At 56.4% G+C, this 26,083-nt stretch overlaps 2 protein-coding genes and 1 long non-coding RNA gene across 6 annotated transcripts; 1 reads left to right on the top strand and 2 right to left on the bottom strand.

Moving 5' to 3' along the window:
- Positions 1-972: 972 nt before the first annotated feature.
- Kcnk17 (potassium two pore domain channel subfamily K member 17) lies at positions 973-11,474 on the bottom strand. Its single transcript, XM_005318730.4, has 5 exons — positions 11,186-11,474; positions 9,054-9,168; positions 5,245-5,405; positions 4,751-4,925; positions 973-1,677 (listed from the first exon to the last, which is right to left on the bottom strand). Exons 1-5 carry the CDS (start codon positions 11,420-11,422, stop codon positions 1,391-1,393), a joined length of 975 nt encoding a protein of 324 aa, XP_005318787.3. The 5' UTR covers positions 11,423-11,474; the 3' UTR covers positions 973-1,390.
- On the top strand, positions 10,987-17,891 carry LOC120889030 (uncharacterized). 4 transcript variants are annotated; one of them, XR_005732773.2, is made up of 4 exons: positions 10,987-11,326; positions 11,819-12,757; positions 13,446-14,414; positions 14,838-17,891. It is a non-coding gene; the product is annotated as an uncharacterized LOC120889030 (long non-coding RNA). The 4 variants fall into 4 exon arrangements; XR_013425188.1 differs by having other exon boundaries at positions 11,819-14,414; positions 14,838-15,905; positions 16,846-17,891; XR_013425187.1 differs by having other exon boundaries at positions 11,819-14,414.
- Positions 13,079-18,782, bottom strand: Kcnk16 (potassium two pore domain channel subfamily K member 16). Its single transcript, XM_005318729.3, has 5 exons — positions 18,570-18,782; positions 15,594-15,708; positions 14,507-14,673; positions 13,587-13,752; positions 13,079-13,351 (listed from the first exon to the last, which is right to left on the bottom strand). The coding sequence occupies exons 1-5, from the start codon at positions 18,780-18,782 to the stop codon at positions 13,128-13,130; spliced, it is 885 nt and encodes a 294-aa protein (XP_005318786.1). The 3' UTR covers positions 13,079-13,127.
- Between the last annotated feature and the right edge of the window lie 7,301 nt (positions 18,783-26,083).

Raw genomic sequence — 26,083 nt, 5'->3', positions numbered from 1 at the left:
ATGTTTTAGAGACGGTGTCTCACTAAGTGGCTGAGGCTGGCCTCAAACTGAGGTCCTCCTGCCTCAGCCTCCCTAAAAGCTAGGGTCGCAGGCCTGTGTCAGGTGCCAGGCTGGGGCACGCACTTCTGAGCACAAGGGCCCGGTGGGCACCAGGGCAGAGGGCTCGTTGGGGGAGAGAGAGAGTTTAGCCCAGGAGGCCAGGTCTAAGGGGAAAGAGGCCCTAGGACAGCAGAGGTGACCACAGTGTCAACCCAGCGTCCTGGCCTGTCCTTCTCTCCAAGTGTGGCGTTGGCGGGTCCTGTTGGTGGAGTCCGCTTGCCGCATCTCCTACCTCTGCCATCTGGGAAGTGGCCCTGGGCCTGGCGTGGCCGGTCTGGTCTTGGCCTCTTGGGGGCAGATCACGGGGTCCAAGCCGATGCAGTGAAGACCCTCATTACTGCCTTGGCCCCAAGGCCGCCCCACCCAGATCCAGGAGGGCCATGGGCTGAGCGGTGCCCAGAGGCTCCCTGCAGGAGGGGTCGGGGCAGAGTCACAGGTGGCCACTGCGGCCAGGGGACCCACAGGTGGCCCAGCTGCCCCAGGGGACCCTCGGGGGCTGGCTGGTGCTCGGGGCTCCTGGCGGTTGGGGGCCTGGGCGTGTGTGTGGGTGGTGGGGACGCCACCCCTCAGTGAGCCTGCGTGCTCAGGGGGAGGCGCCTGCCACCTCCCGCCGCTGTGGCTGCAGCCTTCTGGGGTGGGGGCCGGGGAGGCTGGAGGGGCGCTCGGCTGGCCTCCGGCTTCTCCGTGCCAGGACCCGGCAGCTGAGCGGGGACTGGCCACCTGCTGGCTGCATGGCCCTGGGAGTTATAGGCAGAGCCTTAGTGGACTTAAGGGGTGGCTTCTCCCCTCAGAGCCTCCAGTCTCAGATACGCTCTTTGTCCAGCGTGTGTTTCAGTAGGAATTAGTATGTGAGTGACAGAAAAACCCACATCATGGTTTAAAATAAGACATTTATTTGTCTCTCACATAAATGAAGTCAAGTGGTGTTCATCCCAGGTTTATTATGATGGCTCTGTGGTCATCCAGGACCCAGGCTCCTTCTGTGACTGTGCCACCCATCTCAAACGTGGCTTCTGTACTTCGTGGTACAATGTGGCTGCCTGAGTGCCAGCCACCCAGATGAGCATTACAGTCAGCTAAAGGAAGTGGGGGAAGAGGGGGCGTGCTCCATCTCCAGAGTCACACAGGATACTTCTCTGTCCTGTGGGGTGGAATTTAATCAGATGGCTGCACCTAGCCTCAAGGGAAGACTGAAAACATGGTCTTTCGTCTGGATGGTCATAGGTCATGCTTAAAGTCAGAGGTCCGTCCGGTCACTGAGGAGGAAGACACCGCAGACACGGGAGTGTGACTAGCTGTCCTCGCCACAGGGCACAGCCTGCGCGGAGGGCTTGAGACGCTGCGTGATTCCCGGCTGAGGGGGGTGGGCCTGGGGCCCCCCGGCTGGGCCCTGCCTGCAGCTTCCGGGCTGGCGGTCCCCCTTGGAGCAGTGGTGGTGGCAGGAGCAGGTCCCCCCTGGGGTCTCCAGCAGCGAGAGGATCAGTTTGATGATCAGGGCCAGCCACGCCATCCCAAAGAGGATCCAGAGGGACACGATGTTCTTGTACCACAGCGGGTATCTCCGGGAGGGGTCCATCCCTGGGGAGGGGCAAGGTCAGGGGGGGCGGGGAAGTCAGGGCCACGGTCCCAGAGACGGAGCCCGAGGCGTCCAGGCGCCAGCGCAGGGCGTCCGGCTGACCTGAGATTCCAGGCCTGGGTCCCACCCGAGGGTTCCGGAGCCTCCTGGGGTGAGCCCTGGAAGCTGGCCTCCCTCTGTCTTCCCTAGGGACACGTCTAGGTCCCGTGTCACGGCCCCAGCTCCCCAGAGACCCGGTCAGACATGGGGCCACCCTGCCCTTCCCGGTCAGCAGCTCTGGGGTGGGCCCAGCAGGCTGTCGGTAGCGGTGACCTCCGGGGGACTCCCGTGGCCCAGGGGACTCCCTTGTGCTCATCTCCGTGTGTGGTTTCCCACTCTGGAGGCCCCCGGGTACGGAGCCGCCTCTGTCCTGGCCGCCGGGTGGCTTCCCTGTGACCCGGGTGACGACCTCTCTCTGGCTTTCAGGATGAAGTCCTGGTCCCCAGGCCCCGCCCTCCTCTCCAGCACCCTCTGCTCTGTCCCCTGGGCTGGGCCTGGGGACTTGCTGACCCCGCAGCCCGGCTCCTGGCGCCCTGCCCGTCCTGGAGTGTCCTGCCCAGGGAGCAGACTGGCCCCCACCATCCTCGCGGCCCACAGGCCTTTGCTGGGCCTGCTGCTCCCCGTCTGTGATGGTGACGGAGGAGCCCCTTGCCGACCCATGGGGACCTGGGGCTCACGTGGCTAAGGCGCTCAGGACGGTGCCTGGGCAGGACAGGCGCTGACCTCGCTGGGTCGGCCGCTCTGCACTGGGTGGTGGCTGTGCACGTGGTGACTCCCCCCCGCCTTCTGCTCCCTGGGTGTCCCCATCAGACGGCCACTCACAGGGTCACGGGGTGGGGGCCTGCCCTCCGAGTCCCTCCGTGGCCTTCTCTGTCCTAGCTCCCGTCCACCCCATCCCCCTGCTGGCTCCAAGTCAGACCCAGCTGGTCCCCGCGGCGGGCACCTCTCTGGACCCAGCGTGGCACCGAGGCTGCAGCCCAGCGCTCCCGGCAGCGGGCAGAGCGGGATTGGATTAGGCTGATTGGGTTACGGGCTGATTCCGCTGCGGCCCCAAATGAGATCAGCTCCGGCCTCCCTCCGCCAGCTCTGCTCGGGCACCGGGGTGGGGGCACCCTCCTCCACCTTCATTTCATTTTTTTTCTTTCGCTGCAGTCGTCGCAGGAGAGCTGGCAGCTGGCCTGCGCTCAACCCAGTGCAGATGCGACGTTGGAGGCGGGAGCAGGGCTGGCTGTGAAGCCAAGGTCCTGTGGCTGCTGACCCAGGGACAAGGGTGGACCCCAGCCCTGGAGGACGAGGAGAGCTGAGATTTGGGGAAGAGGGATGGAAGGTTCCGGAACACGCGTGGTGTGAGGTGCCGGGTGGGAGTCTCACTCGGTCTGTGCTGCCTTTCCTGCCCCAGGGCGTCTCCCTGCCCTTCCCTGGGCTCCAGTGTCTCAGGCACCTAGGGAAGGTCTGCAGAGGAGGCGAAGAGGGCGACTGCGTGGCCCGCGGCCTGGGCACCGAGGGGCTGCAGGGTCAGCCAGGCTCCGTAGCGCGTCTCTGGAGATGTGGAAGGGGCAGCTGCTCCTTGTCCCCTGCCCCGTGCAGGGGGAGAGCACAGAGTTGTGGGGGGGAGACTGGACCCACATCGAGGGCCTTTGCTGGCCTAGTTGTGGATTTGGGGACTTTATCCTAAGACTATGGGAAATACTGAAGGTTTTCAGCAGAGTTGGGCAGGTGACGTGATGTCACAAGAGCCAAGCAGACAAGGATCGAGGCTATACAACTCCATGGATGCTTGTGCAGTGCCCAGCCTGTGCAGTTGTACCCAACAGTCCTGCTTGGGCTAGCGGAATGGCCGTGGACATAGAGAAGGGAAGACAGATTAAAGAGCCTGCAAGGGCGCAGGTGTGGCCTTTGGAGTTCCTGGGCTCAGCTCTCCTCACATGCGTCTTTCTACTCTGAAGGTAGAAGTGGGAATGTGACTCAGCTGGAAGAGACCTGCCCAGGGCTTTGTTCCCAGAGTCACAGCCCTGCTGCCAGGGTCAGGAGACCACAAAGGGGCAGCACGAGGCCTCCAGCACTGGACCCTCTTCCTGGGGAAGGAAAAGATCAGGAAAGAGGATCTTGCACCCAGAGAAGGGTGTGTGAGGCCATCTGGAACAAGCACGATCTGTTTGGAGTCAAACAGATCAAAACTCACATCTCGCTGTGCATCCCAGGCAAATAGTTTGGCCTCTCTGAGCTTCAGCTTCCTCCTCAGTAAATAGGGGGTGACGGCTGTCAGGGGGTTGCCTGGGAAAACCTCTCTTTAGTGTTGCAGGCTGGGTTCTGTCACTCCTCCTCCCTCCAGGGCCTGAGTGCCCGTGGCCCCTGCTCAGTAGGGACCTTGAGCAGCAGCCCTCCTCCCTCCTGGAGGCTGGACCATGGAGAGCAGGGAGGGACGCCGAGGCTCTCTGCTGCCATATCCCTCACTGCCGCCGGCTGGACACCGCCTCTGCTTTATTTGGCAAGGCCAGGGCTTCTGGGGGCTGTCTCGCCCAGGTCCCCCCGGCCCTCGGGCGGTGCTGGCCCTCGGTGACCGCTGATTGTTCTCCAGGGCCGGGGGGTGGGGAGCTGGGGTTTGGGGAGCCTCCCGATGCCCCACTTGATTCCCGAGGGGGTCCCAGGGGCGCTCGGGTGGGCGAGGTGGGCTGCAGGGAGGGGTTCGGGCTGCGCTTCTCTGGAGGGGTCTCAGGACAGCAGAGGCCTGTGGACCGGAGGACGGCTCCATGCTGGGCAAGACGGGCAGGAGGCAGCTGAGCCCTCCTGCGCCAGGGAGCCGAGCAACTCAGGAGGCTGAGGCAGGAGGATGGCGAGTTCAAAGCCAGCCTCAGCAAAAGCGAGGCCCTAAGCAGCTCAGTGGGACCCTGTCTCTAAATACAGTATGAAATAGGGCTGGGGACGGGGCTCGGTGGCCAAGTGCCCCTGGGCCTCCAAGCCACCCCCACCACTCGTGGCCGGACACCAGGCGGTGTGCAAGGCTGGGCCACTGGCCCACCGTCCCGGGGGTCTCACCGATGACGTAGTCTCCGAAGCCCACGGTGCTCAGGGTGATGAAGGAGAAGTAGAAGCCCTCCAGGTAGCTCCAGCCCTCCATGTGGGAGAAGAGCAGCGGGGGCAGCAGCAGGAAGAGCAGGAGGCCCGACAGCAGCGCGCAGGAGCCCGCCAGCCAGCGGGCGGGGGCCGGGCCCTGGTGCACACAGCGCTCGCCTGTGGCCTCTGCCCAGGGCCGGCCTCGGCCAGCGGATGCAGGATCTGAGCTGGGAGCTGGCCCAGTGCTGCTCCCCACTCAGCAGGGGCACCCAGAGCCCCCGGCCCGGGCTGTGCTCTCCAGGTTCCCTGCCGGGGGACACTCCTGGCACCGTGTCCTTCCCCGTCCCTGCCCCAATTCTGGCCAGCGGCCCCCAGTCCCCTCTGGCCCCACCCCTCGCCACCAGGCACCCTGGTTCCCACCGCAATGCCCCATCCTGAAGGGACCCGTCCCCCAACCCCAGCAGCCCCTCCCTCACCTGCCAGGTGCCCCCCAGCCGGTGGACACAGCGGTGGACCCCCCGCTGCATGAGGTGGCCCAGGCGATTGAGCACCACCAGGTTGAGCGGGATCCCCACCAGGGCGAAGAAGATGCAGAAGAGGCGGGCGGCCATGGTCTGGGGACTCAGGTTGCCATAGCCTGGGGCGAGAGGGCTGCCTCAGGAGAGTGTCCAGCCTGACCCCGCCCGGTCCCCACGGGCCTCACTCCATGCCCCTGCAGACGTGGGCAGCTGGGACTTGTCGGGGGCCCTAGACACCGTCTCCTCCGTGCACCCCGAATCACCCCTCCAAGCGGAGATGGCGGCTCCGTTGTACAGGGGGACAGGCAGCTCGGGGGACCTGAGCAGGTGTGCAGGTCGCAATGCCCGCGGGGGTCTCCTCCGTCCTGCCTCTTGGGTTGGCAGGGAGAAGGCCCAGCCTCCTGGGGCTGCCCCTTGGGATCCTCTGCACGTCCAGCTGGGGCCCCTGTGGCCCTGATCCTGTGGGCATCCCCCTCCCCGTCTCTTTGGACCTGCCGTATGGGGTCTCCCCGCTCCCCCACCTCCGCCTTCCATCTGCTGCCACCACATCCCCTCTGGATTTGATTCCCAGGGGAACGGCTCCGACACACCTGGGCTCCCTCCCCCGCCGTGGGACTGGGGGACAGATGGTGGAACATGAGCTGTCCCCGGGGAGGTGGAAGTGGGACCTCTGGCCTTGGAGATGAGTGGGGGGAGGCCAGAGAGCATCGTCCTGGACCTTCCTCCTCCTCCTGTCTCCACCCCTTCCCTTTTATTTGGTACCAGGGATTGAACTCAGGGGCACTCAGCCACTGCGCCACATCCCAGCCCTATTTTGTATTCTATTTAGAGACGGGGCCTCACAGAGTTGCTTAGTGTCTCACTTTTGCTGAGGTTAGTTTTGAACTCACGATCCTCCTGCCTCAGCCTCCCGAGTTGCTGGGATCACAGGTGTGGGCCACAGCTCCACCCTTCTTTTTAATTTTAATTAAAAAAAGTTTAAGAGTCAGGCTCTTGTTATGTTGCCCTTGAACCCCTGGGCTCCAGCCATCCTCCTGCCTCAGCCTCCAGGTAACACACCACTGCAGGGCTCCCCTGTGCCCGCTGCTGCCCCCTGTTGGACACCCCTGGTTCACGTCACTGAGGGCCACTGGGACGGGCCACAGCACGTGCCAGCCTGGCATGTGGGCTCTGCAGGGAGATCTGCCACCTGGTTTGAATCCCGGTCCTGCGCCTGGTGGGCTGCGGGGTCTTGGGCAGGAGGCTCGACCTTCCTGCCTGTGTCCTCGCCTGTAAGATGGGGACCTCAACACCCAAGGGCAGTGGGTGGAACAGGAGGCATGCTGTGCGGGGACGTGAGCCCCCAGGTGTTCAGTGTCCCCCAGGTGCTGTGGGAATGACCGTGGTGTGGGCGTGTGTCCCAGGGCTCTGGTCTGAGGTCTGCATAGGCCTCCTCTTGAGCCTCCACCCCTCTCAGCCTTCTGAGGGTCCCTCTCCTGAAAGGTGGGGTTCATTCTGCCAGCATCCAGGAGGGGTCAGCCCCTGCCTCTGTCCCCAGGGTTCTGTCACTCAGTTCTCAGCCATGGCATGGTGGCACCTGGATTCTGCCAGTTCTGGGGGGCCCTGGAGGGCCCTGTAGCTTTCCAAGGCTGACATTTAATGGACCCTTCTCCCCCTCACTTGGTCATCCCTCGGGTCAGAGCAATCGGTGGTGTCAATAGCCCCCACGTGACTGTTCAACCCTGGATGACTGCAGCTCCCCAAGAGCCACCTGCCACGTCAGCACACCTCTCTCCCTTTGAGGGCCTCAGGGAGCTCCTCTGCACTCCCTCTGAACCCAGCCTCACCTCCAACCCTCCTCAGCCACCTGGACCTCCTCAGTATTCCCCAAACACAACAGCCACATCTACCTCAGGGCCTTTGCACAGACAGAAGGCTCTTCCTCAGATACCTGCATAGCTTGCTTCCTCCTTTGGTTCATGTCTCCACATCAATGTCACTGAGGCAGTGAGTCCTTTGATGGCCTCACCATCTGTGATGGCCCCCCAGTCATATAAGACCCCCAGTTTTAGGGCTTGGAGAGATTCCTCTCAGAATGCCTTCTCTCTCTTGGAGTGCCCCACGCCTCCTGTCTCTTTCTCTGTGTGAGTGTTCAGGGCCAGGGCTTCTGATCGCTCTGCTGGTTCAGAAAGCCCGCCCCGTCCTGTGAACTCCGAGGACAGAAGCCCCTGGAAAGAGCCAGGCGGCCCCTCCCCCACCCCGCTGGGTGTCAGACCCCAGCTCTGCCTGTGTGGCCTTGAGGAAGTTCCACCACTTCTCTGTGCCTCAGTTTCCTCATCAGTGACATGAAAATAAGCCCTGTCCTTGGAGGCTGCTCCATGGACGGAAGGAGCTCTTGAATGTCCAAGGTTTTGGCCCTTGCACAAGAGGACCTTGGTGTACACCTTGGGTATATACTGTGTGTGTGGGTGTCTCCCCTCCTCTGCCCTCCTCAGCCCCAGAGAGGGCGAGGGCCTCAGGGCAGAGCTGAGTGGAGAGGAGCGGGTAGGAGTGTTCCAGGCTGGGAGGGGCAGAGGGGCAGGCTGCGGTCATGGGCCTGGGGCTCCCACACGTCTGGTCATGGGCACTCCTGGTGCCCAGAGGCCTCTCCTGCCCTCCAAGTGCCCGGCTGCTCCAGAACTCAGGACAGGCTGCTCCAGAGCATCTTTGCTGAGACTCCTTACCGGGCAGCGTTTGCTGAGTGCCCGCCGCAGGCTGGGCCTTGTACTAAGCCCCGGGGACGTAGAGAGGCGCCAACGCCCCCCTGACTGTCCTTCAGGCCCAGGTCCCTGGAGTCTGGGGGGCCTCTGGAGCAGGCTCATGGGAAGAACTGCCCCAGTTCCTGAGTAGCCCTGCCACCCGCTGCAAGAAGTGTGGGCTTATTTAAAGCTAGATGGAGAGAACTCTGGGTGGTCTTGCCCTGTCCACTCTAGGGAGGACAGGGGGGGTTGCTGATGGTGGAGAGAGATTCCTGGTCCACAAGGAGCAGGGGCAGGAGCCCAAGTCACTGGCGGTGCCAGTCTGCCACCTAGTGGTAAGTCCAGTATCATGCAGGGGCTGGGGCTGGTTCCCAGGGCAGAGGGCGCTAGGCAACAGCATTGCATTATCTCTTGGGTTTCAGAGTGGCCAGGACCTAGGGCTTCTCTTCTTCACACCATGGCCCCAAGGTGCCCTCCAGGACAAGTTCCACCTCAGTGACTGGAGGCAGGGTGGCCCCGCTGGAGGAAAGGGGCTGGGGAGGGTAGTGATGGGGACCAGAGCTGAGCCAGAGAGCTCAGGAGAAGGCCCTGGGAAGGGAGCGCTCCCGTCTGCAGGCAGGAGGACAGGGGCCATGGCAGGGCGTCTCTGCCCAGCTTTCCTTCACCTCTCCCGTGCACCCCTGGGGCTGTGTTGGGGGGGCTAGCTGGGGGCCAGACACTCCTGGTGCCCGGAGGCCTCTCCTGCCCTGTCAGGAGACGCTCTGACCCCTGGAAGGCCGAAAGGGAGAAAGTCCCCTAGGAACCCGTTTCTCAAACTTGAACAGCCCCCACAATCCCTTGGGGACCTGGACGAAATGCAGAAAGGGGTCAGTGGGTCGTGGTGACGCTCGAGGCTCTTCTGCCCCTGGGGAAGGGGACCCCTATTGCAGGGCCCACTGCACTTGGAGGGGTGAAGAGCTAGTAGCCCTTCCAAAAGGCAACCGGCCCCCCTGCCCTCCAGGGAAGGCCGCCCTCCCCAGCCCAGCCACCCTGGCCCCAGGCTGCCCTTACCGATGGTGGTGACGGTGGACACAGAGAAGAAGAAGGAGCCCAAGAGCTCCCAGCGCCCCATGCTGGTGGTGTTGCTCAGCAGGTGGGCCCCGTCTTTGTACGACTGGATGATGTCCTGGGGGAGAGGCTGCAGTGACCAACAGGCTCTGTGGGGAGACTGGGTCCCTGCACCCCCAAATACACACGCTCTCTGAGGCACGGTCCTCACAATCACTCTTCCATCCCAGCCTGGCCAGGGCAAGGCGCCTCGATCCCTCCAGTCAACCTGGGGGTCTCCAGAGGCAGGGACCATGGAGATGGCTCCTTCACTCTCTTGGCCCCCAGCCCAGGTCAGGGTGGGGTGGGGTACCTCTCTACCTGGTGGACAACCATCCCCCTATTCTCTGATCACCCCTTTCCTGCAGGAAGCACGCGGCCAGTCTTGACGTGGTACTTTTAGGGGCCAGAGGATGAGAGACAGGACCTCAGCCCTCATGGGACAGAGACGTACTGAATGAACTCTGACGTCGTGCAACGGTGGCCGTTTGGACATTAAGGAAGCAGTGTCCAGGATCCTGGGCAAGTTACCAAACTCCTCTAAGCCTCAGTTTCCTTGTTTGTAAAATGGAAATACTCAGAGTACCTACTTCCTAGTAGTTGTTGTAGGGGTTAAATTAAGTTTTTCTCTCTATATTTAGTTTGAGACTGGGATTGAACCCAGGGGTGTTTTACCACTGAGCTACCTCCTCAGTCTTCCTCTTTTTTTTTTTTTGGACAGGGTCTTGCTAAGTTGCTTAAGGTCTAAGTTGCTCAAGGCTGGCCTTGAACTTATCATCCTCTTGCCCCAGCCTCCCTAGATGCTGGGATGATAGGCACACACCACCTTGCCCAGCTTAAATGAGGTCTCATATTTGAAGACTAAGAACAGGACATGGTGTGTGGGAAATTTAATGGTTCCTATCATCACACTAATAAGAATATTTTGCTGAAAGAATTCAGAGAAAAAAGGAGTTCATTCTGGTGAAGGCAGGGACAGATGGCTTCAAGGTGAGGTGGGCTGTCCCTTGAGGGTCAGGTAGGATTGATCCCGTGGAAGGATATTTAGGGAGATGGGACAGGAGGAGTGGAGGCTGGGAGGCTGGGAGGCTATCTGAGGCCTAGAGTGGGAAATTGAGAGTCAGTTGGGGGCTCAGGATGTTAATGCAGCCACCAAATGAGCAGCTGCCAGCCTGATGCCCAGAAGAAATTTCCATATATCTGGGATGCCCCTGCCTCCCCGGCCTCACTGGGCCCCATCCCCTGGCCTCTGTTCCTTAGAGCCCTCTACTTCCTTTCGCCCACGACTTCCACTTTGGCCCTTCCGGCATCAGCGCTGGGGTGTCCTCAGCCCTTGGTATCTACGGACTCTGAATGAAGCCAGCTCCGCTCGGTGTCCACCCTACTTCTCCAACCGGTACTACCCACTTCCAGGCCTCCTCTCCGTTGCCCCTGCCCTAGACAAGCACATCTTGGCCACCCACCCTCTGGGACAAACTTGTCCTGCCCCCCCCTTTCCCCCAAGTGCAGAGGATCGTGCCCTCAGTCCTGCTCACCCTTGGACCCAGGCCAGAGCCCCCTAGGATCCTCGCCCTAGTTCGCATATTTGCACCCAGGTTCTCTCTTTGGAGGAGGCAAGGTGTGTCCTTTCATTCTTCACCTACGGCGGCACTGGGACACAGGGCCGCGCACCTGGGTGCCGCCCATCAGCCTGCCACCCACAGACCAAAGGCTCCCAGTCTCGGGACCGGATCTGGACAGCCCTGGTGGCTTGTGACCCAGGGAAGTGTGCCCTCTGTAGTGCTCATTCCCAAATTCGGATGTGTGCGCCAAGCTTGCGTCTCCCCACGGGGTCAGTCACGCTCTCTCGCCCCCTAAAGGAGGACGCGGAGCACGGCGCCGGCGATCCTCTAGCCAGAGCCCAACCCTCCGGCTCCCCACGCCCAGACGCGCGCCCCTGTGGGGCCCCTGTGCAGCAGCTCCGCCGCTCTTTGGGATAAATGCTCCCGCGGTTTCCTTTCCCGGGCCAGAGCGGACCCGCCCCTCCCGGACCCGTGCACCCCTCGCTCCCGGATCCCTCCCCGGCAGCGCCTGGAGCGACCCCGCTCGCCCCTGACCCGGATCAGCAGGTCCAGCGCGTGGCTATCCAGACACGTGAAGTTCTGCAACAGCTCCCACTTGTCGCGCTGGAAGTTGCGACTGGAGTCCTCGGCCGCGCGACCCTCCAGCGCCCAGAACACGCCGGTGCCCAGCGCCAGGTAAGCCAGGTAGGCGAACAGCAGGAACAAGGTGCCTGGCACCGCGCAGCCCCGACCCCTGCCCTTGTGCGCCGCTGGAGCTCCCGGTGGGTGCATGGCGGGAGAGGACGGGGGCTGGAGCTGTGGGCAGGAACTGAGGTGGAAAGGAAGGGCCAGGAGCCTGGCCGGCCCCTTCTCTAAACCAGCCGCCAATGGCCATTTCCCCCTTGGGAAGAGGAGTGCAGGGGGGTGGGACAGCCCTGCCCCACCCCCAGGATCCGATCCCAGTGACAATAAGAGGCTGAGTCCCAGGTATCTGGTTGCACTTCAAAAATCTGTGGAGTGCCCACTCCCCGATCCAGATTAGGGAAAAGGAGATGCCACTGGGTGACCACAGGCCCTGGGAGGGAAGGGGTCCAGAGCCCCCCAGCATTTCCTGCGGCAAATGGTGGGAGGGACTACGGGAAACCGCTCTAGGGGAAGAGAAAGCAGAAGCCACGTTTATTGTCTCAGGGCTCCTGCCTAAGTCCGTGGACCCTAGGACCATCTTCAAGCACTCGCTGCTTCTCAGCTTCTCCCTGAGTCTTCCTACCAACCACCCTGTGTACTTAAAAGAAGAGGGACTCCAACTGACTGCCACTGGACTGTGAGCTTGGAGGCAAGAGGACCTTAGCCAGGTCCTGCCTTCTTTCCCCCCAAGTCCCTCCTCCACCCAGAAAGCAGGAAGGGCCCAGGGAGGGTAAAGAGCCTGGGTGGGTCTTCAGTTTCCCGCCCTCTCTTGGATGTCACTGGTCCCGGGGTGTAAGCTGTGGTCCCCTGCTGCTGCGATCCTTCCCTGGGTCTCTGGCCAGGAGCTTCCTGTCCTCCACAGCTTGGCCTCTGTAGTCCCAAGAGACCCGGCCGCTTAGGGGTCTGCTTGCTGTTGGGGTGATGGAAGAAGTACCGGTTGGAGTTTATGGTCTTTGGTGAGACTGGCCATTGGCATGGACTGGCCCAAATCTGTCTCCTTCTGGGCTACCGCGATGTTGCAATTCAACGGGAGAAAGGCCAGGCCTGGAGCGCATGGTCCCACGGGAGGTCAGGTCTCCATGGAGCGCCTGTCCTGGAAGGCTCCTGGGACCCGCTGGCCCTCTGGCTTCTCAGGGGGTTCTTGGAAAGGCTTTTAGGAAGACAGGGGACCAGAGGGGTCATCAGGTCAAGGGCGTACCCTGGAGGTCAGGGGAGGTCATGACCAGCAAAATGGTGGGACACCCTCTTCAAAGGGTCTGGCAAGCTTTGGGAGGCAGCTGCGAGCTTCCTGTTTGCACTAAGATGGTTCCAGCATGTTCCCCCACCCAAGACGGCCATTCTCATGGACTCACTCTCCCTGGGTCTGCTCCCACGGGACATTTTGGACACTGTGTTGGGCTGCCTGTCCAGTTGTCTATCCTGCTAGACAGACTAAAGGCACAGGTGAGGGCAAGAATGTTCACAGTTGTACTTCAGGACCTAGCACATAGTGGGGGGCTTGGCAAATATACCTTGTGCACCCATCCAGTGAGGCCCAAGTCAAGTTACCCTCTGTTTCCTGTCCGTCTAAGGACCCTGGGGTGGAGTATGTGGGGAGGTCAGTGAAGATCTGGCCACAGTGGATGTGTTTGAGTTTTCCAGGTCACCTCTGTTACTTTCGTGGACATATGTTTCCTTGTCTCCCTGGAGAGCTCTGGGCCCACCCTGGCTGGGACAGGTGTGGGGTTGGGAGAGGAAGAGGAAGGAAGGATCTCCAGAGGGCAGATGACATGGGCTGGGAGGGTGGGAGGGACTGCTGGGCCACTAGGGGACCTCATGCAGAGATGGGCATCTTCTGAGGTCTGGGGAGCCCTTGAGGGTCAGGGGCTGCCCGGTCCTTGAGGTTGAGGCTCCTGCCGTTGAGCCAGAGCTGGGAGCACCTGTGTAGAAGCAAGGGGCCCAGGGAGAGGACCAGGGCCAGCCACGCTAGGCCCAGGAGGATCCAGACGGCTGCCAGGCTCCGGTACACCGAGATGTAACGCTTGCTAGGGTCTGTGCCTGCAGGGAAGGGGACAGCAGGTGTCTGAGGGCACAGGCTCCACCCAGGGATTCCCTACCAAGTAGGATGCACTCTTGTCTTCCTCATAACCAGGATCAGCATGAAGTCCTTGGAGATACATGATGGGTCCCAGATCAGGGACTTCTGAGGACTGGAAATACCCTTAGCTGATAACTCCCATCTCCTGGATCCCAGCGGGTCCCCCATCCTGAGATCTGTGACTCTCATTCTCACCGACAACGTAGTCCCCAAAGCCGATGGTGCTTAGGGTGATGAAGGCAAAGTAGAAGCCCTCGCCGAAGCTCCAGCCCTCCACTCGGCTGAAGGCCATGGGCGGGAAGATGAGAACCACCAGTGTCCCCAGGATCAGGAACAGAGCCAGGCCCAGGACCTGCAGGAGCTGGGGAGAGGGAGTCTGGCCCTGAGTCCACCTGGAAGACTTCAGGGTTGCATGGGTTGGGGGGAGGCCTGACCACAGTAAGTCCCCTGCAGACCTTGGGAGGGGGCTGTGTCTGGGGGTATGTGATCTTACCCAGGCCAGGGAAGGCTGGGTGGGCAGAGGAGGTGGGAGAGTAGGTCAAGGAGGGATCTGAAGACCCCTTCAGGCATGAGGACCACAGGCAAACAGGCTTCCCGGGAACTCTGATCCGGGATGGCACTGTTACCAAACTGTCCCAGATCCCTCTGCACTCTTGCTCTCCAAGGGGCGCACTCTGGAGGCATGCGGGTGGCCTAGAGCGTCCTTTGACCCCATGAAAAGTTGGTGGAGGTCTGTGATGACTACAGAGGTTCCCCATCACAGAAGGACTATTGGCCAGCTGTCAGCTCACTTCAGTGTCACGGAGAAGCCTGGCTGCTGGGCACACACTTCCTGAGAAGGCCACACCCCGTGCTGCTGGAGATGCGAAGCCCAGCCCCTTCAGCCACTCTGCGGTCAACTCCAGTGCCCCCCGCACCCCCTACACACTGTGGAGCTGCCAGAGGCCACACCTTTGTCCAGCTGGAATCAGAATTTAGCTTTTCCCTCTGCCCGGTCCTGCAGCTGCCCCTTCTCTCCCACAGGTGTGTGTCCCTGCTGCCCTGCACACCAAGGCCTCTCTCAGTGTCCACCACTTACCTTTCACAGCAGGGCTGGAGGGGAGGGGGGACTGTACCTGGGAGCGCCTGGGCTGGTCCTCCCACCTCTCCAGGGTGGCCAGGTGGGCGCGCAGCCCCGTGCCCAGGTGGTTGAGGAAGACCACGTTGAGTGGGATGCCCACCAGGGCGTAGAAGACACAGAAGACCTGGCCAGCCTCTGTGCTGGGGGCCAGGTTCCCATATCCTGCCACAGAGAGGGAGGGCGCAGCTATGGTGAGAGTTAGCACAGCGCCTGGGGCCTTTCTGCCACTGCTGGGCCAGCAGCTCCCCTGTTCCCATGAGCATCGTCCATCCCACCCCCTGGAATGGACGACCTTTATTTACAGAAATCCGGTTTGTCTTTGACAGCCCATCTCCAATGACACTGCTTCTGCGAAGATCTCCTGTCACCCTCCTCTGACTGCACATGGCATCCTGTGCTGTTTCGTGTCATTTCTAATGATTTGTGCTGCCTTGATCCTTCATTATTGGATGGAGGACCAAGCCTGGATCCAATCCAAGTTTGTGTCCCCCCATCACCTTCCTTGGAAAGTCAAGCGGGGGGTGGACTTAATGGAATGGATGGGAAGACCTGGGATAGGAGGGCCGGGGGGGTTTCCTGGAGGTGGGGCCATGTGGGATTCTGGTGGAGTGGTATGGTAGACGCTGTCTGTGACTGGCTCTCTTGGGACACCCAGGATGTCAACTGCGCTTTGGTGGCCAGTTCCTGTATGCAAATGACCTCCCAGCTCAAGTCCTTGCATCTCTGCCCCAGGGACTTCTCTGGCCCCAGGCGTGTGCAGGGTCCAGGGCTGGGCTGGGATGCTGGAGGTTAACACACCAGGAGAGGCTTTCTGTCAGCTGGGCCCGAGTGACCAGCCCCTTGCAGGCCTGTTCTGAGGACGGCTCTCCCTAGCCTCTCAGCAGGTCCCACGGGTGAGCCCAGCCACCCCAACCAGCAACCCTCTGACTTCCTCTTTCTCCACTTCCCTGCCCACTTCCCTGCCTGGGCTTCCTGAATTGTCTCCCGGGTAACCACATCCTCTTCTCAGCATCTGCTTTTGGGGATCTCAGACTGAGACAGGGGCCTGGGTCGGGGAGCCCTGCTGCCCCACGACCCTTTACCTATGGTGGTGACCACTGTGCCTGCGAAGAAGAAACTGCTGCCGAAGTCCCAGTTGCTGGGGTTGGTGGAGTTGCCTTTGGGGTTCACGCCTTTCACCCAGGCTTCCATGATGACCTGTGGGGACAGCGTGGGCGGTCACTGTGCACCTGTGGTGGCCAAGCTCTCCACAGGGTGCTTCCCCATTGTCCCATTTAATGATGTCCTTAGATGGCGTTGTTCCGACTTCACAGAAAAGGGAAGGTAGGCTCAGAGTGGCTGCGATGCCCAAGGTCGCTGGATCCCCAAGTCCAAGTGCTTAAGCACAGGTTCAGGTGGGTGTTTCTGGAAGGATTTGCTGGGGACCACACGAAAGCCCTAGGGCTTGGGGGCGGGGTGGGACAAAAAAAGCTCTGCTCTCTGAGCTTTCAGGGGAGCTGGTGGCTTTGCTCTGGTGGCCCTCTGGTGACACAGAGATTCTACCAGAGGCCGGCAGGAAGGTGTTGTGTGGTGCATCGTCTGCGTAGGTACTGCATGTCGCACGTGTGTACATGTTGTGTGTGTGTGTGTGTGTGTGTGTGGTTTCTAGAACCAAAACTAGACCCAGCTCCAGCTAAGCTCCTCCACCCCTGGCCAGTCCTCTTGGAGAAAGGGGAGAGCGCCCTCCTCCCCTGCCCCAGTCCCTGTGCATCGTCCCAGGGCAGCTCAGCCTTGACGCCAGGTAGAGTCCCCGAGTCAGGGTGGGGCCACTGTGGAGGAGCAGGGGAGCTCTGGCCTCTCGTTCCTGTGGGAACCACTTCCCACTGGCTGGGTGGACATGCTTGGGCCAGGGTGGGGTGTCCCTGGTGGGCTGGGCCAGGGTGGACGTCCTCAGCAGCAGGCGGTCTGCTTCTTCTCATTTTGGCAGGAGCTGGCCACTGAAGATGTGGACTTTGGCTTCCCTCTCTTTCCCACATGCCCAGAGAGGCCAGGGCCAAGCGTTCCTGGACACAGCCCCTCCCCAGAGACCCGAACCCCTGCAGGCAGCACTTGCCCTAGTCCTGGGTTGTCCCCTCTGCAACCAGGGCCCTCCACACCCCCCGAGGGGGTCCCTGACTTCCCTGAGGGTACTGAGTTGTGTGGGTGGGTGGCATTTTCTTCTCTAAGAATCCACAGGTGATGGAGGCAGAGGCAGAGTCACTGATTCTGGGATCAGGGCAGGCTTGTTCCTTATGACGTACATATATATATATATATTTTTTATCTTTCTTTTCGTGGTACTTGGATGGAATCCAGAGGTGTTCTTCCATGAAGCTATATTCCCAGCCCTTTTAAAAAACTTTTTATTTGGAGACCGGATCTCACTGTTGCCCAGGCTGACCTCAAACTTCGGATCCTCCTCTTCAGCCTCCTGAGTAGCTGGGATCACAGGTGTGCACCCCATACCTGGAGTCACTTTTTAATACTGCAGTAAATTCTGTCCCTGGCGTGTGGCAGAGTTGAGCAGTGACTCCTGATCTCCCAGAATCTTACCCCTGCATTCTCCTTCCCTGTTCAACTTCCTCTGGTAAGGGTCTCTCCCGAGGCTCAGGACTCTCATGGACAGTGATGTCCTGTCTTCCCTGGGGAGGCCCTGGGGGCTAATCGGTGGTACCCTGTCCAGCTGCAGTCAGACCTAGGGCCTTCCTCCTCATTTACAGAGTAGTCAGAGCCCAGCCACCCACCCTGCCCTCTGCCCAGCTCCTGGGCTCACTCTGGCCTGGGGCTGAGAGAGGAGGAGGTTTCTGGGTCTCCAGGGCTCTGCCTTGTGCCCTGGGTATTGGGAACCTCCCGAACCTTACTGTCCTCTGACGTGGGTCTCCTGGAAGAGCTGGGTGTCTCGCAGCTCCACCAAGTTCTCCCAGGCCGTGAATCCTCTTGTCGGCCAGCCGTCCTCAGTCCTGAGGGAGGCCTCGGTACCACCAGATGGACTGCTTAACACCACCTGCGGCCCCACCCTGGAGCTCCTGCAGGTCTGGGCAGCATTTCTCACACACTCCCAGGTGCTGCTGCTGCTGCTGCTGGTCCAGGGACCGCACTTTGAGAACCGCCACTCTGGGCTGAAGGACAAAGGCCCCTCTCTGAGTCTGAATGTGGGCTCTATGTCTACCAGTAACTGCAGCCTGGGTCAGCACGTGCCACCTCTCTGCGCTTCAGTCACCACACTATAAGCTTGAGACAGTGACAGCAGCAGCAATGACAAGAGGCCAGCTCTGGGGGTGGTGGGTTGTGATTGGCCGGAGCCCTGCTCTTCCCACTCCAGACACATTGTAAATGCTCAATAAATGTTGGTTATCATTTGATGACGCTGCACCTGGTCTGTTCTTTGCAGTAGGTGTGGCCACCCCCTGCACCTCCTGCTCTCAAAGCTTCCACCCACAACACCTGCTTTTGCCGTTTCTGGGAGAGGGTGGCAGAAGGGGCCCCAGGCAGGGGGTGGCCCCCTTGGCGCCAGAGAGAGCCCCTCGTGGGCACAGCACTGGCAGAGCTCAGCCACCCTGGCCACTGCCTGCCAAGCCCGGCTCCTGGGAAAAAAGTCTGGGGAAGGTCAGCATGGCAGCTACTCCTGATGGTTATCTGTGTCTCCTCCCAGGGACCTGAGCCAGAAGGGGGTGGGGGAAGTGTGGAAATGAGGGAGAAGAAGATTTGATGACACTAGCACTCAGTTCCTATCTGTGCAGCAGGTGGCGGCTGAGAGAGAGCTTTTAACCTGCTGTCAAATGTCTGCAAAACAGATATGCTGCTTCTTGTCCCCTTATAGGTGAGGACATTTGGGTCCAGAGACGTTAAATGACTCTCTCGAGGTCACACAGTAATCCTGTTTTGGACTTGGGACCACAATCCGGGACCATATCCTACCTCTGATGTTCCCATTAATCTCTGCTTCCACATGGGACATGATCCCCTGGGTGACTGCCCTGGACCTGCCACAGGGGACCGTTCTGCCCACCTCTCAGTCCCCTTCCTCCCCTTCCCCTCACCTGCACAAACTGCTCCAGGGCCCTCTGGTCCAGGCAGGTGTAGTTCTCCAGGAAGCGCAGCTTCTCAACCTGGAACTGGTCCCTGGACTGAGCTTCCGCCTGCTTCTCCAGCAGCTGGAAGACAGTGGCACCGAGCAGAAGGTAGCAGATGTAGGCCAGCAGCAGGGGCAGCACCCGGCCGCCCCAGCAGCTGGCCAGCCTAGCGCAGGGCATGGCGTGGCCAGGACCCCACCAGGACCGGGGGCTGGCTCCAGTCAGAGAAGCGGGAAGCAGGCGAGGAGTGAGCACCGGGGACCTGCACCAGGGACTGCGCGGGCTCCCGCCCCTCCGCCCTCCCCCGGGCACAGGTGTCCGCAGGCGGGAGTCGTGTTTGAACAGAGCGCTCAGTGCAAACAGGCCCGCAGCCCCCGCCCGTCGCTCTCCAGGGACAGCAGCACGTCCACGGGGTGGACCCCTTAGAGAGACTTACCGGTTCTCCTGGGGTCCTCGAGGCTCGCGCTCCGCCTCCGCGTGGATGGGTGCTTCTGGGCTGGACCCGATTGGCGTGCCCCCCGCCCCCCCCGCCCCGTGGGCTCTCCCAGCAGCTTCATCCCTCAGGAAGGCCCCCAGCATCCAAGGCTAGGAGCTGGGGGACACCAGAATGGGTGTGGGCTGACCTTCCACTCGGTTGTCTTGGCTCCAAAATGGGGTTAGGTGTATTGACCTGCTATTGGGGGAGCCCCAGGAAGAGCGAACTGGGTGACAAATCAGGATCAAGTAAATAGGAAAAGGACAGCCTCGCTGGAGAGTGTTGGGGCTGCCAATGACCTGGCGGTACTGGCTCCATCCTTTGGCTTTATCACCTTTGCTGACAATTTGTCTTGCTTGGGACCCTTAAGCAGGCCACCTGCAGAGGACATGGTGCTGGTGGGACCTGAGGGTGAACAAAAACGAATCTAAAAGTACATCCCAGCCCTGGGGAGCTACCCGCAGCTCTCTGCAGGGGTGGGATGGAGCTGCTTGCTGTCCATGCTTTATCTTCTCTGCTCCTGTGTATGTGACAGCTGGATGGAGATCTCATTCACACACTGTACCATTCGCCCATGTAGAGTACACAGCGCAGTGGTTTGTAGTTTAGTCCCAGAGTGGTGCAACCATCTCTACATCCCATGTTCTATGACCTCAAAGAGAAACTCCCCCACTCTTTAGCTATGACCCCTTGAGTGCCTATGTCTGACACCCCGGCCTCTGGCAACCACTAATCTGCAGTCTTTATGCGTTTCTCGATTTTGGACATTTCATATAAATGGAATCATATATTACAGGGCACTTTGTGTCTGGCTTCTTTCACTGTATATGTTTTGAAGGTTCATTCACATTGTGTATGTGTCAATATTTCCTTCCTTTTCATAGCTGAACAGTATTTCACAGTATGGATATACCATATTTTGTTTCTCCATTGGATATCCTCTAGATGGATATTTGTGTGGTTCTTACTTTCTACTACTCTAGGTAATGCTGATGTGAACATTTGCATACGAGTTTTTATGTGGATACATGATTTTATTTCTCCCAGGTATATGTCTAGAAGTAAGGGTATATGGTCACTCTGAATTGAATTTTTTCATATTTTTTATTTGTTCTAATTAGTTATACACGACAATAGAATGCATTTGACACATCATACATAAATAAATGACAATCCTTCTCATTTGTCTGGTTGTACATGACGAAGGGTTATACAGGTCATGTGATCATATATGCACAGAGGACAATAATATCCAATTCATTCTACTATCATTCCTACCCCCATGCCCCCTCCCCAATTTGATCAGTTTTGACATGTATATAACCAATACAATCAATATAAAAAGCATTTACATTACTTTTCTAAAATTTGAAATCATACAGACTGTGTTTCCTGCATGGTTTATTACATTAGAAATCAATCACCTTAAGATATACAGAGCCCCACTCCCACTTGTCAACTACTTCAAAATTAAATGATGCACTTAAAAATATCTCAGTGGTCAAGGAAGAAAGCACAAGAAAAGTAAATAAAAAGTGCTTTGAACTAAGTGATAATAAAAGCTTAAAATATCAGGATCTCTGGGATGAAAGTGTCTCAGATGAACATTTGTAACTTAAAGTAATTGTAGCAGAAAAAAGCTAGAATAGCATTCAAATTATTTTCAAATTATGTAGTAGGAAGGAAAAAATAAGAATAGGAACAGAAATATTTGACATAGAGAATAAATAATACAGCTATAATTTAATAAATCAAATGAGTGTAATTAAGAAAAAAGGAGGAACACAAAAATTAATATCAATGGAAAGAGAGCTATCAAAATAACCTTCAGATGCTATAACTATGTGAAAGTAGTATCAAATAGTAGTCTACAATTGTATGCCAACATATGTGATAGCTTACATAACATGGTTTATATTAGAGAAGGATCTGTGGGCTAGTAAAAAGAAAGTATATTCAGTCATTGATGGATGAAATATTCTATATATGCCTGTTAAGTCTAAATTATCAATTGTGATTTTTATTTCTGTATCTTCTTTATTTACGTTTTGTTTGGAGGATGTATCCAGTGGAGACAGAGGCATATTACGCAGTATTATTGTGTTGTGGTTTATTTGATTCTTGAGATTGAGCAGGGTTTGTCTGATGTATGTAGATGCTCCATTGTTTGGGGCATAAATATTAATGGTTGTTATGTCTTGTTGATGAATAATTCCCTTAAGCAGTATGAAATGGCCTTCTTCATCCCTTCTGATTAACTTTGGCTTTAAGTCCACTTTATCTGATACGAGGATAGAAACCCCTGCTTGTGTACATGATCCATGATCCACGTGAGAGGTGTTTTTCTCATCCTTCCTCCTTCAGTTTGAGAATGTCTTTGCCTATGAGGTGAGTCTCTCAGAGACAGCATATTGTTGGGTCTTTTTTGTTTGTTTGTTTAATCCAATCTGCCAGTCTGTGTCTTTTGATTGATGAGTTTAGGCCATTAACATTCAGGATTATTATTGAAATATGGTTTATTTTTGGTTTTTAACTTGACTTGGTTTCTCCTTTGATTGGCTTTTCATTTAGTATAATTCCTCCTTTGCAGATTTTCATTGTTGTTTTTCATTTCCTCTTCAAGGAATATTTTGCCAAGAATGTTATGTAGGTAGGCTTTCTTGTTGTAATTTTTTTTTTTACTTTTGTTTATCATGGAAGGTTTTTATTTTGTCACCAAATCTGAAGCTTAATTTTGCTGGATACAAGATTTGGGGTTGGCATCCATTTTCTTTCAGAGCTTGGTATATGTTATTCCACGACCTTCTAGCTTTGAGGGTCTGGGTTGAGAAATCTGGGGAGATCTGAATTGGTTTCCCCCCATATGTAATCTGAAACTTTTCTATTGTGGCTTTTAAAATTCTCTCCTTATTCTGTATGCTAGGCATTTTCATTATAATGTGCCTTGATGTGGATCTGTTGTAATTTTGTACATTTGGTGTCCTGTAATCTCTTATATTTGATTTTCCTATTCATTCTTCAGGTTTGGGAAATTTTCTGATATTATTTCATTTAAAAGATTGTGCATTGGGGTGGGGGTTGTGGCTCAGTGTTACAGTGTTTGCCTGGCATGTGTGAGGTACTGGGTTTGATCCTGAGCACCACATAAAAATAAAAATATTGTGTCTCTCCACAATTAAAAACATATTAAAAAAAAGATTGTGCATTCCTTTGGTTTGTATCTCTGTGCCTTCCTCTATCTCAATAAATCATAAATTTGGTCTTTTCATGTTGTCCCATAATTTTTGGAGATTCTGCTCATGGTTTCTTACCATCTTCGCTGTGTGGTCACTTTATTTTCAAGATTATATATTTTGTCTTCATTGCATGAGGTTTTGTCTTCCAAGTTATCAAGTCTGTTGGTGGTACTTTCTATTGAATTATTAATTTGGTTTATTGTTTTCTTTGCTTCAAAGATTTCAGGTCCCCATGTCCCTCCCCCACCAATATCTCTTTGTTGAAGTAATCTTTTGTTGCCTGTATTTCATCTCTTATCTCTTTGTTGGAGTGATCATTTCTTGGCCTATATTTGCTCTCTTACGTCATTCTTTACTTCACAGATCATTTTAATTATGTGCATTCTGAGCTCCTTCTCTGACATCTCTTCTGCAATGGATTCTATTCTTGTAGCATCTTGGTTTGTTTGAGACATTTTCCTCTCTTGTTTTTTCATGTTGCTCGTGTGTCTTCCTCTCTTGCCGTGAGGATCGAAGGTGTTAAAGTTTCTACCCTATAAACTTATTTATTTATAGTGTCGCTTCAGGGTTCCCATACCTCTCCTTTAAGGGGAAAATCAATTAACAGCACCTAATGCAAACAATATGCAGCCTTAAACCAAATAGCTCCTATTTAGACAACTTCAGTTTTGCTGCAATGAACAGAAATGATATGTTGGTTGATATCTACAATATAAACAGTAGCTTCATCAAAGGGTCTACTGTTTCTAATGGTGGACATTAGAAAGGGGTGTGTGGGATGTGGTGTTTATGAGGTAGGAGGTGAGAATATAGAGGTATTAGATCATAGGAAGAGTGAAAGAGGAGTCAAGACAAGTTGGCTAGCAGGGACACCTCTGGTGTCACCAAGCCTGCAGGGACCTTGGTGATGGTCTTCCAGATCCTGGCTGTTGTGTCTACATAGAAGCAGCCATGTCTCTAGTTGGTGGCGGCGGCAGCATCAAACTTGTAGGTACCTTGATGTGGCTTCCAGGTGTCCTAAGATGGAAACTGCTCCAACTTAAGATGATGGTGGTGGCAGTGGAGGTAACCCAAGACGGTGACTGCTTTCAGAGATGGGGCTGAGGGGGCAGGCTGTGTGGTGGTACTGGGCAGCCTGTTTGGAGATGTAGCACTGTGGTGTGCAGTGCTGCGGGGGGCTGCTGCATCCAGGCCCTGTCCGTTGTCCCAAGGTGGAGGTTACCATATATGTGGGGGGCTATGGAGGTGACTGCAGTGTCCCAAGATGGATGTGGGCTGGGGGAGCCACGTGTTGGTAGATGGGTTGGGGGTGGGGCTGCAGCGTTGTCTTTCTCCTCTGTGCGTGCCCCTCTGTTGGATTTTTTGAAGCACTTCCAGACGGTTATCCAAAGTGGCTGTGCCATTTGACCCTCCCACTAACAGTGTGCTGAGTTTCTGATTTCTCTGCTTCTATTTTCTGTTTCTTTTAGTGAGCTGCAGAGGCAGCATGGTGAGTCGTCCACCAAATGTCCTTTTCCATCTTCCTGGCTGTCAGATCCCAGCATTGGACACCCCCACCCTCCCCATAAGGCTCGATTGGCAATTGGTGTAGGCCATCATGATCCTCTTAGGCTGGGTTCCCCAGGAGCAGCTCCTGAAGGGGGCATGTGCACAGGTAGTGGAATGAGTGAGGACTCACAGGGGTGAGCAGCAGAGCGGGGCAGGGAGAGAGCTGGGCCAGGCAGCACAGGCCCAGCCTTAGCCTGGTTCTTGGGGGACTCTGGTAGGTAAATGTCCCTGTTAGTCCCAAGGGGAGCCCCAGGTGTAGCTTGGCCATTGGAAGAAAAATTGAAGCCTAAAAGGGAGGTCTGAGGGTTCCAGTGTCCCCGGCCCCACTTTCCAAGCTTCCTTCCAGCTTGGGGGGTTGCCACGTGACCAGCTCTGGCCACAGTAGGCAGTGTGCTGTGGAGGCAAATTTGTTCTGCCTGCAGAGGGTGGAGCTGCAGCTGACCACACCCTTCTCCCTCTCTGTCCAGTCTGCACAGACCACTGGAGCCACTGGGCCGCCTTGTACTCATGAGCCAAAAAGGTCCAGGGGTGGCTGAGAGGCTCAGATTTTTCTTCCTTTCTTTTTCTTTTTTGATTTTTGTATTTTATAACTTTATTATTTATTTATTTTTTGTGTGTGGTGCTGACGAAGGAACCCAGGGCCTCACACATGCTAGGCAAGTGGTCTACCACTGAGCCACAGCCCCAGGCCCCGAGATGCCCAACTGATTCCGCATGCGCCAATCTCTGGATTTTTTTTTTCTTTGTTAGAAACAAACTATTCATTTGAGTCACTGTTAGGTATCCTGTTACCTCTCAATGGTTACATGATGTTATGGTTTAGATGTGAGGTGTCCCCCCAAAGCTCATGTGTGACACAATGTGAGACAGTTTAGAGGTGGAATAATTGGGGTGTGAGAGCCTTAACCTAACCAGGGCTTCAATCCCCTGATGGAGAAGTGGGAGGTGACTGTAGGCAGGGAGGCTGAGCTTGGGGCGGGGTCATTGGGATGTGCCCTTGTGGCTTGTATTCTGTACATGGTGAGAGAGTCTGTCTCTTTGCTTCCTGGTGTGACGTCCTGCGTCACTTCCCTCCCCCACACACTGCCGTCATGATGTTCTCTCTTGCTTTGGGCCTGGAGCAATGGAATTGGTATCTATGAGCTGAACTTTTCCTCCTCTTACTGTTCTGGTCAGGTCTTTTGGTCACAGCAGCAGAATAGCTGACTAAAAGACATAATTTAAAGAAAAAAATATGCTCAAGGCTTATTATAGCTGGAAGGACAGGAGCACACTCCAGTTATCTCAAGTAATTGGGAGCCTCTGTCGTAGGAACCCTGGGTCCTGGAGCAACCTAGCTCCCACCCTGGCCCGACTGTCCACTCTCCCCAGTTGTCCCCATCTTGGCTCTGCCTGCCATTTCTCTGCCTTGGGGCTCACCTCCAGGCCCTCCCCGTGGTATTGGATCACGGCCTTCTGCTTTTTTCTGTTGATGTTTCCTCCCACATGGAGGGGCTCGGTGTCCGTGAGAACATTTTCGTGGTTGGCACTTTGCTGGTGTCTGGTGGGCCAAGAAAGGGTCAAGTGCCACCTTTTGCCAAGGGGACAGGGGTGCCACTTGTATGGGCATTACTTGGAAGGGGCGGACACCATGGCTGGTCTGTTCAGGACAAGCAGTGACTGTTCTGTAATAAGGGGAGGGAGAGGGGCGGGGAGGAAGGGAGAAAGTATGAGATGTGTGTGAAAGACGCCGGATAGAAAATAAACATGGGGGGGCATTATTTTCATGTAGGTGAATGACAGGTTCCCTCTACTCCAAGCCCCAAAACAAAACACACCACCACCAACTCACAGGGAGAGGTGAGGCAGGGGCAGGCAGACTGCATCCTAAGAATATCCAGCTAAAATTATGGAATCAGCCCAGATGTCCACCAATAGATGAAAGGATTAAGAAAATGTGGTATGTAATCACAATGGAGTTTTGCTCAGCCATTAAGGAGAATGAAATAATTTCATTTGCCAGTAAATGGATGGAGAGGGAGAACATCATGCTAAGGGAAATAAGCCAGACTCAGAAAACCAAGGGCTGAATGTTTTCCCTTTTATGTGGAAGCAGAATAAAGGAAAGAAGGAGATTGGATAACAGAAATAAATAGGGAAGATCAGTGGAGTAGAAGAAGGAGTTTGGGAGGAGGGGGATGGGAAAGGAGAGGAGATGCAGAATGGATTGAACAAAATCATGT

Source organism: Ictidomys tridecemlineatus, chromosome 8 (assembly GCF_052094955.1).
Source record: "Ictidomys tridecemlineatus isolate mIctTri1 chromosome 8, mIctTri1.hap1, whole genome shotgun sequence".
Lineage (NCBI taxonomy): Eukaryota > Metazoa > Chordata > Mammalia > Rodentia > Sciuridae > Ictidomys > Ictidomys tridecemlineatus.
This window is presented reverse-complemented; position numbering and strand designations above follow the sequence as displayed.

What these genes read in the sequence shown, in the direction of transcription:
- Kcnk16 (XM_005318729.3), bottom strand. Translation starts at nt 18,782, where the DNA reads ATGCCCTGCGCTAGGCTGGCCAGCTGCTGGGGCGGCCGGGTGCTGCCC. An exon ending in CCCTGGAGCAGTTTGTGCAG is followed by an intron (nt 15,709 to 18,569) that starts GTGAGGGGAAGG and finishes CTGTCCCCACAG; the next exon opens with GTCATCATGGAAGCCTGGGT. An exon ending in CACAGTGGTCACCACCATAG is followed by an intron (nt 14,674 to 15,593) that starts GTAAAGGGTCGT and finishes TCTCTGTGGCAG; the next exon opens with GATATGGGAACCTGGCCCCC.
- Kcnk17 (XM_005318730.4), bottom strand. Translation starts at nt 11,422, where the DNA reads ATGCACCCACCGGGAGCTCCAGCGGCGCACAAGGGCAGGGGTCGGGGC. An exon ending in GTCCACCGTCACCACCATCG is followed by an intron (nt 5,406 to 9,053) that starts GTAAGGGCAGCC and finishes CTCTCGCCCCAG; the next exon opens with GCTATGGCAACCTGAGTCCC. An exon ending in GGCTGGGGGGCACCTGGCAG is followed by an intron (nt 4,926 to 5,244) that starts GTGAGGGAGGGG and finishes TGTGTGCACCAG; the next exon opens with GGCCCGGCCCCCGCCCGCTG.